Source organism: Columba livia, chromosome 1, assembly GCF_036013475.1.
Source record: "Columba livia isolate bColLiv1 breed racing homer chromosome 1, bColLiv1.pat.W.v2, whole genome shotgun sequence".
Taxonomy (NCBI): domain Eukaryota; kingdom Metazoa; phylum Chordata; class Aves; order Columbiformes; family Columbidae; genus Columba; species Columba livia.
In genome coordinates this window covers 144,695,623-144,713,455 of record NC_088602.1, presented here as the reverse complement: position 1 = coordinate 144,713,455, position 17,833 = coordinate 144,695,623, and the positions used below count along the sequence as shown (strand labels likewise).

Sequence of the window (17,833 nt, the reverse complement as noted above, 5' to 3'; positions counted from 1 at the left end):
AAGAAAAGAAAGATATCATTTGTTGTTGTTCAAGCTTTCTAGGGGTTTGACCTTGTATTTCAACTTTTTTTTTTTGCTTCTGCATACATGTCCATGTCATATTTTAATAGGTTCTAATGCTCTCATGTAGTATGTTCCCGTCTTGACTTACTGCACTAGTAGAAACGTGCTGTCTGATGGTGCTGTGTTGCTTGTTCTCTGTTATTCATTTTTAGAAAAATCAGCCAAGGTGTCATTAAATGTGTGATATTTAAAAGGTATTCAGCACTGCTTTTATTTCATGTCATGCCAAGTTAAGGACTTGTTTTATGATTTACTTGAAGTCTCAAATCTGTTCTTTCAGAACTGGTGAGCTGAATTGAGGTTGTATAGCAGTAATGCATGTTCTTGCTGTCAGAAACATCTGTGGGTTTTTTGTTGGTTGGTTTACTTTTTGTTGTTTTGTTTGTTTTTTATTTTTATTTTAAGAGAATTATTTGGTAGTAGCATTAATATAGAAACATTTCCTAGTTGGCAGCAATGATTGTCAGAGTGGCCCATGCCCATGCTGTGCCCATGTTGACTTTCCAGATGCAGAAAATTGAAAGAGTTTAATATAGTTCTATTAAAAAGACAAAATCTTATAGATCAGTCTTTCAAAATATTATGCTGACATATCTGTGTCTAGTGTTTATTGTTAGTTTTAACATGATAGTAGTCTTGAATCACTCTGAAAACCCATGTGCTCACAGCTGCTTATTGGACCACGTAGACTAATTCTGCATTTTATACACAAGTGCTACAGCAAAACATTTTAAATGTAGATTCTCAAAGCAAATTTGTAATTTCACAGCCTTTAGAGTATAAAACAATGTCTGCACTTAGGAAGCTGATATGTTATACCAAAAGAAAACAAACTGAAAAGAATATTATACTGTAATAGCTAAATGTACTCAAGTGTACATAGTTAATATCTTTTTTTGTACAATGCTCCTGTTAGTATTCACATGACTACATGTGAATACTAACAGCAGTTAAATTCCTTAGTCTGCAGGTTGAAGTGTTACTGCAAGACATTAGAAAATGACACAGTAGAAGACATAGGATTTCCTTCTGAGCATTATAAAGAAAGAATATTTTTTTTTCTTTTCCAAAACTGTTTCTGGGGAGGTTCATATTAAGAATATTAGTATTAGAAAATATTAAATAGGATATTAATTTTTCTGAAACCTATCGTGTTTAATTTAGCCTATAAGATAGAAAATACATCTATCTACATGGCTTTCAAGTGTCCCATGGCTTTTAAGTACATCAGGCAGGTTCATACTATTACTGGTTTATAGCAGACTTGTGTCCTTTCGTGCCTATGCAGTATAATACTGCTGTGTTAAAAGCACTGAGTCTATCAGATGCTCCTTCAGGCACTGTATAGCAGAGGGCAGAATAGAGCACTGTTTGCATGAGTGATGAAAGCAAGCTAAAACTAAAATATTTACAGCATTTTGATGTTTAAGAAAATAATGTAGCTGTATTCTAATTTTCAGAGCAGTGGAAAGAGTTCTGTGTTGGAAAGTCTTGTGGGGAGGGATCTGCTCCCACGAGGTACTGGAGTTGTCACCCGGAGACCCCTTATTCTGCAGCTGGTGCATGTTTCCCCAGAGGATGGTCGGAAAACAGCTGGAGATGAAAATGGTAAGTGTGATCCAAGAGTGTGTTTTGCTTAGTAGGAAAGAGCCTTTTAATCTTTATTGTTCATTTGACTGAAAAATCAGTTGTTGTAACCTTAAAGCTAGAGTGTGCTTTTTAAAATTTACTTGGAAGAAAATGCAGCTGTTGTCACATCTGTTCTGTCCATTTAGCAAATGTCAAAATCTTTTGGATATTCAAAATATCTTCAGTGTTTTAAGCTCTCCTGTTTCTTCTTAGGAAAGAAACACTTGAGAAGAGCAAGCCAAAGACAGCATTTCAGTTACAGTTATGATTGTCTAGAGTGTAGAGAACATGTGTTTTTGTGTGTGTTTGTTTTTCTTCCCCTTCTCTTTTGCTCTATGAGTAAGGTTTTTCCTTGGGAGGATGAGTACATGTCTTTTTAGGAGGTTAGGAAATAGATCAGCTCTGGATAGAGTGGAAGAAAAAGAAGTGAAAACAAACTTCTAGGAGGTACAAACAGAATTTAATGAGCACGTTCTGTAGCTTACAGGTGCTACCTTACTGGGCTGCACTGAGAGATTCCAAAAGCATCATGAACAACACTTTAGATATTCTGAAGCTGTCTGGTTTGAAGCTTGTGTTTTCTGTAGTGTTTCTACATTATCCTTCATCAGATGCAGAAAGTAATCTCAGTTGTCCCTTGGGAGTTTAAATGCTCATTCTTTACTAACTAGTGCTCTTGATCTTATGAAAGAGCAGCAGGAGAGCATATCCACCCTCTGATCATAAGATAAATCTTAGCTTTTTGATGTAGACAGTAAAAAGTACACAGGCTTTTGATTATGTGATAAACTTGGGGTTATAACTATTAATTCTTATTGTGTTCATTGTTTTTAGAATTTATTTATAGCAATTCTAAGTCAAGGTATCAGAAGTTCTTTGCAGCATTTGTAATATTTATAGCCTTTGGTTTCTGAAGAACAGTTAATAATAATGTGCAGTTTAAAAGGCTCAAGCTCCAATTCTCATTATTGCTGCAAGCAGATAACTCAATTCAGGTTCATAACAATTAAGAACTTTCAGCATGCAATCCACGGTGTGCTAGATTGTGAGAGATTGTAGGACCGTTCAGGTTGGAAATGATCTCAGGTGGTCTTTACTTCAACCTCCTCCTCAAAAAAATGGCCAACTCTGAACTAAAGACCAGGTTGCTCAGGGCTTCATCCAGTTGGGTCTTGAAACCTCCAGGGGTGGAGAGTTCTGAGAGTCTCTGGGCAGCCTTTTAGAAATTGCATGTTTGATCTCTTTAAATGTGGTTTTATGTTACTTGCATTGTGCAGTGTATAGTTTTTAGTACTTTTCAGAATGCTATGATTTTGAGTCATAGGATAAAAATTGATTTTGTTCTGCTCTGCAACTTCACAGGTATAAAAGATTTTGTAATTATCCTGAGTCAAGGCAGAACCTTTCTGTTGTAGGTTGCATTTGATCTGGAGATTCAGATTTTAAATTTTAAGTGGGTTAATGATAATATTTCACAAGGAGCTAAATTTCATAATGTTGGGCTAAATTAATATTTATGAGGCCCAGTTAGATCTTTGGGGGAAAAAAAATCAATATGTAAAATGTATGTTATAATCTTTTCTTGGTGTTCTTTTGAGAGAGACATGGGCTTGTTTGGTAAGAACAGACAAACCTTTATGACTTAGAGTTGTATTTGAAGAGTCTCTCTTCTCCCTCCAGAATTCAGGCAAGTTGTGATCTAAATGGTTTTGTCACTGACCTGGTTTAGTATATGTACAGACTGTGATGCTGCATCAGAGAAGATGGGATTAGGTAGCTTGGAAAGAAAAAATATGGCAACCTCTTATCCTGGCTGTGCTGTCTGACATTGTAATAAGTCACTATACTGTTTCAGGTCATATTTTTGTTTGTTGTGAGGTGGATGTTAAGGTAGGGTTGAACACGCCATAGTCTTGCAGAAAAGGATTTTCTCCAGATGAGGGTTTTTTTCTTTACAAATTGAATATTAGACAAGAGAGTATCAGTCTCAGCATGCTGCTTTCTGAATGTGCTGCTAATGGACTCTGTGCACAGATACTTTTATGCAACTGCCTCTTTGTTTTGTGATTTCTCACCTTTATCCATCCTAACACCTAAGGTATCTCTGCTGTTCCACAAAGTCACTGATGAGCTATGTGATACCCTTGTATGGTGGTCATGGCAATAAATGAAGATAGTCGTAAAACAGCAGAGAGATGAATTTTCAGTTTAAATAGGAAGCGCTGTGTTTTTATAACATATTTCAGACTGATACGTATATTCTACAGGGATGTGTGTGGTTTTGTCTAATTATGCTTTTGCTGTTTATGGTTAGCCTCTAGTGATTCAGCACATAGGGTGTGTTTGTGGTGATACCACGCATGTGGTGTTCTCTTATCAAAGAGAAGCAGTGTTTACGGGAGAGCTGGGCCTGGTCTCGTGAATTATTAAATTGGTCTTGTAGCTAGGACCTATTCTAGTAGCTCATCCTTTTGTTAGGAAATGGAAAAAAAAAAATGGAATGTATGAATGGTCAATTAGCAAATGTTGATAGGTTCTTTTTTTGTCCAAGGTAGGAAGCTGAACATTGTTCACATTCTGAACAGATAAATTGATATATTACACAGGAATAATTAATACATATCTGTTGCTTGCTAAATCAACACTTTTAGCTCTCTACTTCAAATGCAAATTTTATATCCCTAGCTCCCAAACTGTGGTCTTCTTCATTGTATTTAGCTTTGTAGAAGCGCCAGAGAAAGAGCTTTCACTCAAAAGAGCTTGCTGTTAGTTACTGTCAAGGATGGAAAATACAGTACAACATACAGAAGGGTTTGGAAGATGTGCACGTGTTTTTTTCACAAGTTTCATTTTTATTTAGAGAAAGAGGAAAGGATGAGATTATGGGGGGGAATAAGAGAGTTGAGATGGAAGTCTGCTGGGTCCAAGACTTCTGAAGATAAAGGAACTCAAAAGCTAGGCAAATAGCTAAGATTATTCATGCTTTTTTGATTTTCGTCTTTTTTAGTGTTTGGGAAGTTCTCATTGCCATGCTGCAAGAAATCCTCTGTGGTCATGAGACTTTTATGACTCTGAGCAGCTTCTTGATGCTTTTATTGTGTGTGAAGAACATTTCTACTGTTTTAGGGAGGGAGAAGAAATACATGGATAACTGAAGCCAGGTAGCATTGTACTGTGTTTGAGCTTCTGAGAGGAACATTGCAGTACAGGAGGTAACAGGTAACAATTTGGTGAGGGCAGTCCGGAGAAAGATGCTATAATCATGTCTAGTTTTTCCAGTATATTAATTAAAGTTTTCCGGTCTCACCCCAAGATATGAAAAGCTAGAAAAACAAAGAGGTGGTTGTTTTATTCAGGAGATTTTTGTTTTGAAAGGTAAGATCTGTTTGTTCTTAATAGCCGCTGTTTTAGTAAGTTCTTATAATCTGTAATACTTAATTTTATAATGACCAAAATATCATTTCTGCACAGTTTTATCTAGCATTCAATCTTGTGTGTAATTGGGTGATTAATTCACCTTAAAAGTTTTGCCCAAAAAGCTTCCAGAAAGCAACATAACCAGGGAAGACAGATTTACCAGTGCAACTGGTGATAAGGAAAATGTTCTGCATATAAACCAGAACATCAAGTTGTTGAATGTGGGCTAATTAAGGTATTTTTCCTTGCCTCAAGCATCCTTGCATTTGGACTAATGCAAGTCCTTCCTCCTTTCCTACAAACTCCCTTGCATTAACTTTAAACTATTGGGAAGTTTTTTTCAAATATTAAATGGGTGTCAGGACAGACTTCGTCAGAAGAATGGGGCAAGAGTTTCCCCACTGTATAAAATGAAAATTCTAAAAGCTTATACTTGGACCAGAGGAGTTTTTCTGTTTTTCTGTACTCCTTAGGAAACTGCATTTATTCTTTAGGCTGAGGTTAAGCCTAAGTCATTTATTGTGGCTTCAATTTTGTGTTGTATAGAGGAAAGAAAACTTATGTCTTGTTAAAGCTTCAAAAATGTTCAGTCTCCTTTGATCTGCAGATGTTAACTAGTTAAATTGCCTCTGACTAGAATGCATATTTTTATATGTATTTTAAAATGTTAATAGATTATAATAAACCAATACATTTATTTATACCAATGACTAAGCTTCATACCCAGCTGCAAATTGGTGTGCCACCACAAAACCAGTAATTTAAGACTAAAACAGTGTGTCCTAAGTGAACGTCATCTCCCTAGGAGGAACATTACAGGAGAGTGCTTGATCTGTATAATTCAAATGTAATGGTGGCATTTCTTGCTGTATCTTTTTCTTCCTGGTTTTATGCCTGTCTTCAGTTTCTTAGATGCAATTTTTAAGAGAGGATGATTAATACAGTCTTGAAGATAACCGTAGTTGTTTCTTGTATGTGCATTTTGCTTTATTTCCTCTGAACTGGAAATAGACTAAGCCTGTTTAATAACCTGCAATTAATAAGCCCTTTCATTTTGCACTTATTTTGGAGACTGGTATGTAATTTTACCTGTTTACCAACCAAGACAAGCAAAAGCTTCCTCCTAACAATGGTTTCTTCATAGCTCATGTGCCTGCAGAACAGTACCGATAAAAGTAGTTTGTTTTTTAATTTTATTTTCTTAATGGATCCAGTCTGTGTAAATGAGCATATTTCTATTGATGATAAACCTTTGACTTACCCACCTGAGCAAGACATGGAAATAACTCCCCAGATCTACTAGGCTTTCCAAACTGATGAAGTGACAGTTGCTGTGCTACTTGTATTTTGTGCCAAACAGGCATGTGCCAAAACTGTCTTCACCAGTTTGTTTTGGTTCTTGCGCTTCTGTGGTGCTCCACTGGCATCACATGCAATACAAATACAGAGTCGTAAACTCATCAGCTCTTCAATAAAAAGTGGGTTTTTATTTTGTAATGGGATTTTCATAAACGTTTTCAGAAAATTAAAAAGTTGAGAAGTGTGATAGCTAATGTTGTCTCTTCTAAAATCTGTCTCAGAACTGCCATAATTGGTTTTTTAATTGAGCAGTAGAAAGATTGATGCAAAAAATCAGTTTTTTTCCCGTACAGTAATATTACTTCCAGTGACATTAAAAACGTTTCTGTACTCCCACGTTCTTGCCATGAATAAATGATGAGAAACATATTTCACCAAAGAAGTTGAGCTTTGCAGAACCTAATGGTGCTGTTTTCTGTGCTCAGATAAAAATATTGTGAGCTGTTGGCATTAGATGAACAGCAATAATAATGTCATCATCAAGTAAACTTTGTCATATAGAATATCTGATTATTATGCATCGTTTGTCAGTGTTTAGTTAAGATCTTATTTCTGTGCATATCGTTAATATGTTACATGTTCTCATCAGTAGTAGAACAGCGTGCACATCTGTCTGCATGCATTTGTGATCTTTGTAATACAGCCTGGTACTGAAAATTAATAAAATGCTATATTAAATATGATTAAAAATTTTAAACATCATTCAATGCTGTTTCTCTTTAACTGCAGACCCTGCTACATGGAAAAATCCAAGACACCTTTCTAAAGGTTGCCTTTATCCACTTGCTTTTACTCCCTATGCATAAAGTGCATGCTTACATACACCTAACCACATACATTTCATGCCACTTTGTTGTTGATTACACTTTTATTTTTACACTTTGGCTACTGTGGTGATTGATTATTTTGCTGAGTTCTTGTGATCTGGTTGATTTTTAGTTTTCTGACCTTGTTGCATTAGAATGAGATGATCTTTGCTTTTCTTCTGTGCCGTTGCTGCTTCATAGAATTTCCTGCACTTTTAATTCCCAAATCCTCTAAAAAAATCTCTGTTGATCAGTGTCTTGAAATTCAACTGGAGTGGAAAAAATGTTTTGAAAGATGACTTCATTGTAGGTAAGCAGTGTGTTTACCAAATGGCCAGATTTCTTGTAGGCAATCTTCTAGAGCAGATTGCTGTATCGAGGAGCAGAGTGGAAATAACCACCAACAAAAAAAATTGAAATGGAAGTTATCACTAATACCTGGAAACCCCATTGTGGAAGTGTCAGTATCTCACAGTGGGACACAAACTGCTGCCTGCGCAACCAAGCAGGAGTTGATAAAACCTCTTTTGCTGTTTTTCTGGGACTGTGCTTGAATAGTCCCCAAGTAAATCCGGATGTCAGTGGTGACTGACAGGAGTTAAGATGTTTGGTCCTTGACAGATTTGGGAAGAGACATGTTCTCCTAAGACGTCATTGTTATGCAGAATTCTTATGTATTTTCAGTTTGCTTGGTTTGGGTTCTACAGGTTTTTCTAACTTTTTCTTTCAGCTGTAATTTGATCTCACTCGCATGGTAAAAGAAAAGATGCTAAAAGCTGGTAATTTTTTCTTAGTTTTTTTTAAAGCTATTGCTAATAATTCCTTTGTTTTCTGTTGCAAGCCAATATTTAGTGGACTAGACCATTTCTGAGAAATAGTAGGATAGCTGATTGGCTTAGTCACAATTAGGAAGGTGGACCTTGTGTAAGAGAGACGACTTAAAAAGAGTAATGAGATGCAGTGTTTAAATAAGCAGAATCATCAGCATATTTGTACTGAGCTATTTAACATCTAACTGTGGAAAACAGACTAATTTTTCTCTTGCTGCTTGAAAAAAGAAACCCATGTAGCTTTCAACAAACACGCTCTCAGAAAAACATCATCGAAACATCTGCTTGCTTTTCCTCATGTATCAATTATTTGTTTTCAGAGATAGATGCTGAAGAGTGGGGTAAATTTCTTCACACGAAAAATAAGGTATGTTTACTCAGATAATGGAGTAGCAGCATCATAAATATGCTATCGTATCTATACTTAATTCTGTATCTCTTCTGTTGACTTTCCCAAAAAGGAGGTTATTCTACCTCCTGTACTATATGCCAGAGTATTGAGGATTTTCTGTTTGTTTTTTATGAGTACCAAATTTCTGAAAACATTCTTTTAAACTCAAGACAGAAAGTTTATCAATGGCTGACTGTTGTGTGGGTCATCGATTCTGCCAAGTTATTTGTCTTGGTCTTTTTTGTGTTATTTTGTTGATTTTTCTTTTTTGAACATTGGGAAATTAGAATGGGTATTGCAAAAACAAGGAAGTATATAATCACAAGTTGTTTCAGGCCAGTGAAGAACTTGCTACTTCAGAGATTTATTAGAAAGCTATGAAAAGGAAGCAAGAGCCTAGTGCACATCACGGGGGAGAAGCAGAAACTGAGATGAACTAGAACTTCAGTAAGAGAGTCAAAACTTAATTCCTTGCTTGAATAAAGTCAGCTTTTTGTTGGTGGATGAATTATTTCATAGAGTCATAGAATGGTTTGGGTTGGAAGGGGCATGAAAGGTCATCTAGTGCCAACCCCCCTGCCATGGGCAGGGATACTTCCATTACATCTGGTTGCTCAAAGCCCTGTCCAGCCTGGCCTTGAACAGTGTTTGTCACTTTAAGCTGATTTTTTCACCTTCTAGGCAGTGCTAGAAATGGAATATAATGTAGAGAGGAAGGCAGCAGGAACCTGTGCAAGGTTAGCTCTGTACTAGCTTATTTTCGATTGGAGAATAGTTCAGACAAGAGTGGAAAAATTTTGAAATGAAACTCTGTCTTTGCTCATCCTCTTCAAAATGAGAAGAGGTTCAGGCTACATGTTTATTAGCTTCAAAGGATTGGTATTTTTTTTTTCAGAAAATAGAATTAAGTGTTTGAAATTCACTTTAGGTAAACACTGTTCTACACCTTGTCTGACATCAATGGGGTAGTAAGTGCTAATAACTGTAATCTCACGGTATTAATCAACAGATTAAATACCAGGATTCCAACTTCTGTAATTTTTGGCACTGATGATTGTTGGCATTAGCTTAAGGGCTAACCTTCTCTTGGAGAAGAAAGCATTGTTTTGCAGTTAGGTAAGTGGATGCTCTCTTTGATTTTTAAACATTTTTTTTCTTCTGTACTTCAGATCTATACAGATTTTGATGAAATTCGTCAGGAAATAGAAAATGAAACAGAAAGGATTTCAGGAAATAATAAGGTAACTGTTGCACTGTCCATCTTTGTCTTACTATAGATTCTCTTGCTGCTTAAACCTCTCTTAAGCACTTTTGGCAGCTAGAAGTGAAAAGCATTGAACTATTCTAATGAAGAACACAGTAATGCTGCTTGCTTTCTTGGGTTTTTTTCACAGTGTTCATGAGATAAATGATTTCAGCTAAAAGAAACTGCAGAGAATTACTGTTGCTTTACTTCAAAGTTTCTGTAATAATGGTGCAGAAAATAACCTTCAGGTTAAACTTGCATCCATTTTTTCACATACATGGCTTTATGTGTAACTATAAAATTGAGTGTTCTATTCTTACATATCTATGTAATCACTGAAGTAGAAAAGCTTTTATGGATTATATTGAGGAGGAAAACAGGGCTGCTTCCAAAGCCAAAGGATTTGTTGGCAGATGTGGCTGGCTTTTTGTCCTCACCACATAGTTACAAGGTGTATGATGGAAGAAAAGTTTTTCTTATGTGAAAATACAGTTTCTGGCTTTCTAAAGGGTAAACTTAAATAATCCAGTACAGTGATTAATTTTTATTATTAATATATTTCTAGGGGATCAGTCCTGAACCTATTCATCTTAAGATTTTTTCATCTAATGTCGTAAATCTGACTCTTGTGGATTTACCTGGAATGACAAAGGTAAGATGCAGAATGTATCTCTCCTGACTCACTGTGAACATTGTATTTTGAAACAAGGTGTGTATGTTCATTCTTCGGCATTATTCTGTATTTTTACATAAACAGCTTTCCTCAGGTTAGGTAGTTGGTTATATAAATTTGAGATGTCACCATCTTCTGGTGTAAGATTTGGGTTTCTGGTGCTCTTTGCTGTTGTAAGAGGTAGATTTGCTTAAGTTCTTCCTCTGTGTATATACGACTGAGGGATCTGAAGCATACGGGCTGCAGGTTCTTCTGAGTAGAAAAGATAGCACACGGAGTTTCAAAGTTGTACCTACAGAGAGGTGGGCAGTTGACAAATTTGAAAATGTTTTCCACATTGCTTCTCTGAAAGTTACTCTGCGTATTTTGTGTAAGAAGTTATTTTAAAAGAGGATACACTAGAAGAAATGTTCAGGTCCTGTTTGTTCAGGATTCATACCGAATCATTTTCTGTGGCACAAAGATGACAAGATGACTTATTTCCCTGCCTGTGCACACATACACACCCCATTCTGCCAGTTGTGCAGGTGGTTTTTGGATACTAAGTCATCTTGACAGCAGTATCAAATAGTTGATTCTTATTTCTATAAGAGTGTTTTTTATTTTTGTATCTTTCAAGATCTTCCTTTCCTTTCCTGTTTGTTTGTGAAGGGGAAAGTAGAGGGCTGGAAAACTTTTATCCTATACTGTGGTATAGGGTGTGAACTTTCAATGAGTGGTCTCATACATGCATGGTTACACAATTTCGAACAGTTCTTTGTTGTTTTTTCTCTAGGTGCCTGTTGGTGATCAGCCTAAGGACATTGAACTTCAAATAAGAGAGCTAATCCTTCAATTCATCAGCAACCCAAATTCAATTATTTTGGCAGTCACAGCTGCTAACACAGACATGGCCACTTCAGAAGCGCTTAAAATTGCACGGGAGGTGGATCCAGATGGTAAGCAGCAGGAAAGACTAGATCCTGTCGTCCAGCTTCTTTTTAAAATTAAATCCTAAGATAAAACTAAAGTTGTTTGAGCAAAAAGTAAAAAAAAAAAAAAAACAAGTCATTGCATTTCCTAGAAAATACAATTATTATATTTGCTTAAGACTTCCTGCTGCAGTCTCTGCAACTCGGAGAATGCTGTGATGAATTAATATCCAATAGATTTCTGGCTTACAAACAGGCCAAAGAACTGTTTTAGTAGTCATAGGAGCCACTTGTGCTTCCTGAGCAGCAAAACAGCATTACAGAATGTTGGTGGTTTTGAGAATTTTAGTAGTTTGCAGTGGTCTGTTAGGATGAGTTCATGCTTTATTGTCCAATGTAGTTTCTTTTACTAGTGAAAATATGCCATCCTACAACTAGTAATTGACTGACTGGCTGTTAATTTAGTGGCTTTTAGTAAGAATAAAATTAATATTTACTGTCAGTATCCATTTTGGTGGCCTGCGTTTATGTGACAGAACTGATTTGAATTATATTTTAAAAGATTATTTTAATTTTATATTTACGTTCTGACTTTGAAACCGATCTGAAACTACTGGGTGTCTGCTGCTTGTTTATGGGAAGTACTATTGACTAATAAATGATACTGTGTGATTTGAAAGAATATGGAAGACTATACTTGGCAAACAGGTATACTGAAATTAGGCTAAAGTTTAGTGTTGGTATGCTGTACCCTCATTTTTTTTTTTCTCATAAAGTATAACATTTCTTGATTGTTTTCAAACTCTGTAGTCTACTTTTCCCTGTCTGCCTAAGCCTTTATGGTTCTACAGCCATGTAGCCTTGAGGGAGAGCCCCTTCTGGCAGTATTCTCAGTCAAATTGTCCTGGTCCAAGGCAGCAGACCCTTTCCTTTTAATGTACCCCTGTAAAAATGATCAGCTGTGACTTTTGGATCACTTCCCAAAATTCTGAAGCTTAAAGGTCTGGAGAGGCAGCTCATGCTGCTGGTTCTGTAGGAATAATGGTGTGTAATGAGAACTTGAAATACTTATTTTTAGGCTCAAAAAGTGTTGTTATATTTTAAAGAAAAGTTATTGCTGTGTATTTTTCAGACCCAAGAGCCCAGGAGATACTGTAGTCCCAGACAAATCCTGTGTGTGTTAGCCTACCTGTTTAGATGTGCAATATTTACCTACTTAATGAATTCAGGTTACTTTTTCCTCCACAGCATCTGATAAGCTTAATTTTAATTCAGAAAACGTTGAGTCACATATTCAATACAAATATGTTTAATTAACAAAGTTAAATCCCCTAAAGCTTCTTCAGTGGATGGATTTCAAGCTGTTCAGTCCTTTGGGGCTTTCAGCTGTGTATTTGATCCACTATGCTCGGAGTGAGTCTGTTGCCTCTTTTAGCAGCTTCTCCGGTGGGCAGTGGTATTTCAAATACAGTTCTAAACAGTTTACTATTATATCTGGTCCTACGTATATGCTAGAAATATGTTCAGTCCACTCACACTTGTGAATTGCCTGCCTTAGTCTTCTCCGTAAGTGCTTAGTAAGGCCTTCAACCTTGTGTAGTGTTTAAAAATCTTTGTTGTAATCAGTAATAACTATAACTTCAAAGTGCATGGTGCCTAAATCTTTTTCTTTAACCAAATCTTTGTGGGGAGCACTACCTGCCAAATGCTTTCTTATAATCCTGTTAATAAGGGGCTCTAGATGGACTGATACCACATGGTCTTGTGCTCGTCTTTGCTGATTTGCAGCATTATACTTCATGCACTGTCTGAGGATGTGAAGGATGAGTTTTAGCTACCCTGATCAAGACAAAACATCCATGAGTTTTCCTTTTGGTAGGTCGGAGAACCCTCGCTGTTATCACAAAGCTGGATCTCATGGATGCTGGCACTGATGCTATGGATGTGCTCATGGGAAGAGTGATTCCAGTCAAACTTGGCATCATTGGAGTAGTGAACAGGTCTGTGAGCACATTGAAGCTATTTTTAAAACTGTGTTAATATGAAGTAATGCTTTTGTCTTTTTAAACTATGAATATGGTTTTAAGAATAAGGTTACTTGATGTTGAAATAAACTTTTGAAAAAGCAAGCGAGAAGATTGTTGCTCACTTTTCAAAAGCCTGTCTGTTCTTCCACTCAACCAACTGTTAATTTAGAAAGGAGTAAGAACAATTATTTAAAAGAGCTGTAGTATCACTTCTTTCCACTGTTGTTTTTTAGCCTGAGGGATGCTCCTGGTCAAGCTGCTCACATTAGTACTGATCCAGTACAGATCTTGCATATATTAGTGATAACTGCATATGGCTATAGTACTCTTCGCTCAATTTTTTTGCATTAGCTAGGTCAAATTTCATGTAGTTTTGATAAAAGTGTTGCTTAGTCTGTGTACCTCTTCTGCCCACACTGATTTGTTGACTATGTTGTATGGTACAACAAGTAAAACCCTTTATTGTGTAAGCAAGATGAGTTATGTGTGTAAAGCAAAAACCAGTCAGATGTCCTATCTAGAGAAGGAGGAGTGTAAATTGTTTTTACTTTGCATCTTTTTAGTAGTGTGTAACTCTGCTTTTTAACTTCAGGAGTCAGTTGGATATTAATAATAAGAAGAGTGTAGCTGATTCCATTCGTGATGAGTATGGTTTTCTTCAAAAGAAGTATCCTTCCCTAGCCAATCGAAACGGAACCAAGTATCTTGCTAGAACACTGAACAGGTATCACATATTGTGTAAAATAAAATGTATGCTTTTAAAGATACTTCAAGATATACGTTTGTGTGTTAGAAGTATGTGTAAACATTACTTTTATCCTTCCTTTCTCTATTGGCACTGTACAGTGATACATTAAGGAAGACTCTGGTTCCAACTTCAGTTTCTGCATTTACTGTAATTTTCCAGAGTAAATGTTTTACTTTGCTGATTACTGTCTCTCTGTTTTGATGGATATGATAAAGCTGAAACTTTTCCTCCCTTCTAATGAGGGACTGTTTTCTGTTTTTAGACTACTGATGCATCATATCAGGGACTGCTTGCCAGAACTGAAAACCAGAATCAATGTTTTAGCTGCTCAGTACCAATCTCTCCTGAACAGCTATGGGGAACCTGTTGAGGATAAAAGTGCCACTTTATTGCAGCTTATAACCAAATTTGCCACAGAATATTGTAACACGATTGAAGGAACAGCAAAATACATAGAGACTTCCGAACTGTAAGTACCACATGTTTTTCTAGAATATTGACTGAGCAGTTAGATCGACCCAGTGGCTCTTGCTGGCTTTCACTGGCCATAGTACTACACTGGAGTGTAACATACTCAAAAATGTCTGAATCCAAGCAACTTTAAGAAATATTTGCAATGAGAGCTTTTTTCTCGTTTGCTACTTCAGTTGTTATTTTATTCTTTCAGATGCGGTGGAGCCAGAATCTGTTACATTTTTCATGAGACCTTTGGAAGAACTTTAGAATCTGTTGACCCACTGGGTGGCCTTAACACAATTGACATTCTGACTGCCATTAGAAATGCTACTGTGAGTGTTCTCCACTATTTCTAAGTGTAGTTGCTATATATTTGATTTAAAGATAAAGTGTCAACAATTTTTGCTCCTTGAGTGCCATGGATTAATGATCTCATCTGAATGAGTTAATATGAAGAGACTGAATCCTGCTTTTTGGTATTTTAAGTGGAAAAGTAACAATATCCAAATTTGCAACCATTATCTTAAATGGAATGAGTTTAATGTGAATGCTTACATCTCATTACTGTTATTTATAGGCTGAACTAAAGCTCAGGCCCAGCTTCGGCAACCCTATGCTGAAGCTATTAGGTATTGCAGAAATGGTGATGGAAGATTGCCTCTGCATTTATTTCGCATTAAACACTTAACTTTAGTTATGAAGACTCAGACTGAGATGTATGGGCTGGGCCACATTCAGATATTTTAATTCTATCTAAGGGACACAACTCTTCAGTGGTTCAGTGTTTACATGACAGACTTGGTTTCTTGTCAATATGGGACCTGGTATTGCTAAGAATTAACAGAGTAAGTTCACTTTTAAATTTTACGGTATGTAGAATGTTCACTCCTTGAAGCATGACTTTTGATGTGAAACACATCAGTCTGCTTTTGTACTGTGTTCTGTTGGGTGTGTACAGACACTCAGGTTTCTGCACAGTCAGTAAGTACTCTACGGGTCATTTAATTAAAAAAAAAAGATATTTAGGGTAAAAAATGTGTTATTTATCACAGAGTTTGTCTTACAAGTAATAACTTTGTTTTATAGATTCTATATTTAAATATTCTTGTGACTTATTTTACCCCCAAGACCTATTTTGAGTGTTCCTTTGAGTGTGAACACTGTGACCTGATTTATTCTGGGCTTCGTCAGATGCTACTTCTCAAAAATGCTTATTGTTTTAATACACAGTTCAGCAGCTTTTCCCCTCCTTTTGCACTAGGGTCCCCGTCCTGCCTTGTTTGTTCCTGAAGTTTCATTTGAATTGCTGGTAAAAAGGCAAATCAAACGTTTAGAAGAGCCCAGCTTGCGCTGTGTGGAGCTGGTTCATGAAGAAATGCAGAGGATTATCCAGCATTGTAGTAATTACAGTACACAGGTAAAAAAGCATGTTTCAGAATTATAGTTGTAATTATTGGGCTTTTTTTTTTCTTTTTTTTGTCCTTCACTTCCCTAAAAGATTCTGGAAGTCTCATCAGTAATTTTTTTGTTTTGTTTTTAGGAGTTATTGAGATTTCCTAAATTGCATGATGCCATAGTCGAAGTAGTAACTTGTCTTCTGCGTAGAAGACTTCCTGTCACAAATGAAATGGTAATTTCCCATCTACTATAATTTTGCTGGAAAAAGTGTGTGTTTTCTGGATTCTTTCTTGATGCTTCTGTTTTATCTGTAATGACAGGGACCCAAATTATTAAAGGAATCTTAACTTGTATTTGTTAAGTAGCTAGATACTTAATATCTAGATGGTTTGAAACTTCTACACTAGTAGATAGATAAAAAACAAAGGAGCAAAGGGATGGGGGAAGCCTTCTTCAGCTTACGTGTTTCAATTTAACATCTCCTAGTCTTTCTGATAGATTTCCCTCCCTTGTAACAGAAACTGCATTTACTGTAGAGTTTGGGATGCAATTATGAAAATTAAATTATAGTCCTTGCTCTGTGTTTTGCAGATAAAATCAATGCCAAATGGTGATTTTGCTTGTAACGCCCTTTACTGAGAACTAAAAATTCAACTTCTAGCTTGGAGTAAATATGTTTTAATGCAAAAGTCTGCTTTAGTCTGCTTATTGGGGAGGAAACAAAGTCTTTCAGACTTTGCTTATGTTTGATGTGAAAAGCAAAAATTGTTCTGTATGCTCACTGTCCCCAATAGTGACCCATCTCTTACTGGTTCAAACGTTGTAACATCTAAAATGGCTTAAGGTCTGCATGTATTGCAATGAATGAATTGCCTTCTTGCCTTCTGGATTTGAACTTCAATGTCTTTGGGGCAGTAAGAACAGTGTCTTGCTGTGGACAGTGAGCTTGTGCTTTCTAGCATTGTAGGTCATTGCTTGTTGCTAGTGTTAGATTTGCTCACTGAATTTTTGAACTATGAATGACATTGCATTGCAGGTTCATAACCTAGTGGCTATTGAGTTAGCTTATATCAATACCAAACATCCGGACTTTGCTGATGCCTGTGGTTTAATGAATAACAACATAGAGGTAAGAAAATACATTATCTTAAAAAGTCTTTTGACTCCCTTAAGTGGGAGCCTAAATGATTGGTAAAAGAACAAATGTTTCAGTTGCTTTCACTGAAGCACACTTCTACATTTTGAAGTATAAAAATGTGATATATTACAAATACGGTGTATTCTCTTGTGATCTGTTGATTTGTTAGATTTATATTGCATATTAAATTCGGGAACAGTGGTTGGTATTTCACTGAAAACAATTCTGTCTGTATTTCTGTCTGGAAAGTAAAATGGGTACCTAATTGAGTATTTTCTATTAGATGAAATTTATAGAAGAAAAACTTAAAATAGTTGTGAAATGCTCTTTCATGTTGAAGTAACTGCATTTTGTCTCTGACAGTATGAATCAATAGCTATAATGTTCCTCGTATTCATCAAAGGATAATACAAGTATTGTTTTCTCTATTTAGGTTCTAATTTCTGTATCCCTTTGGCATTGTTCGTGAATATCAGTGTTATCATGCTTCCATAAGACAATTTTCTCCATCAGTCTTCCATAAGCCTTTTCCAATTTCGGTAGTCTTTCTGTTTTTTTTTTTTTAAGCCCAGATTTGATTGATAATACTTGTTGCCATCATCATTCTGTAGAAGCAGTTGTTCTACAACTGGTCTGCTCAGTTCTTTCTTGCAATCTGATTTTGTTGCAGTACTTCATCCATCTAAGAGCTCGTTATTAATCTTGTGTTCCCCTGCTTATCCAACACATTCTTTCATAGCA

At 36.1% G+C, this 17,833-nt stretch overlaps 1 protein-coding gene across 4 annotated transcripts in view; it reads left to right on the top strand.

Moving 5' to 3' along the window:
• The window catches only part of DNM1L (dynamin 1 like), a 37,202-nt gene that overhangs the window by 8,618 nt on the left and 10,751 nt on the right, over nt 1–17,833 (top strand). For 2 of the 4 annotated variants that reach the window (XM_065034789.1, XM_065034776.1), the window contains exons 2-14: nt 1,524–1,671; nt 7,198–7,236; nt 8,425–8,471; nt 9,665–9,736; nt 10,307–10,393; nt 11,190–11,352; nt 13,205–13,325; nt 13,945–14,076; nt 14,363–14,569; nt 14,768–14,888; nt 15,818–15,973; nt 16,097–16,186; nt 16,991–17,083. In XM_065034789.1, the coding sequence (XP_064890861.1) occupies nt 1,524–1,671; nt 7,198–7,236; nt 8,425–8,471; nt 9,665–9,736; nt 10,307–10,393; nt 11,190–11,352; nt 13,205–13,325; nt 13,945–14,076; nt 14,363–14,569; nt 14,768–14,888; nt 15,818–15,973; nt 16,097–16,186; nt 16,991–17,083 (1,476 nt within the window). The remainder of the gene's footprint in view (nt 1–1,523; nt 1,672–7,197; nt 7,237–8,424; nt 8,472–9,664; nt 9,737–10,306; nt 10,394–11,189; nt 11,353–13,204; nt 13,326–13,944; nt 14,077–14,362; nt 14,570–14,767; nt 14,889–15,817; nt 15,974–16,096; nt 16,187–16,990; nt 17,084–17,833) is intronic. The other 2 variants (XM_065034782.1, XM_065034797.1) reach the window with 1 other exon arrangement.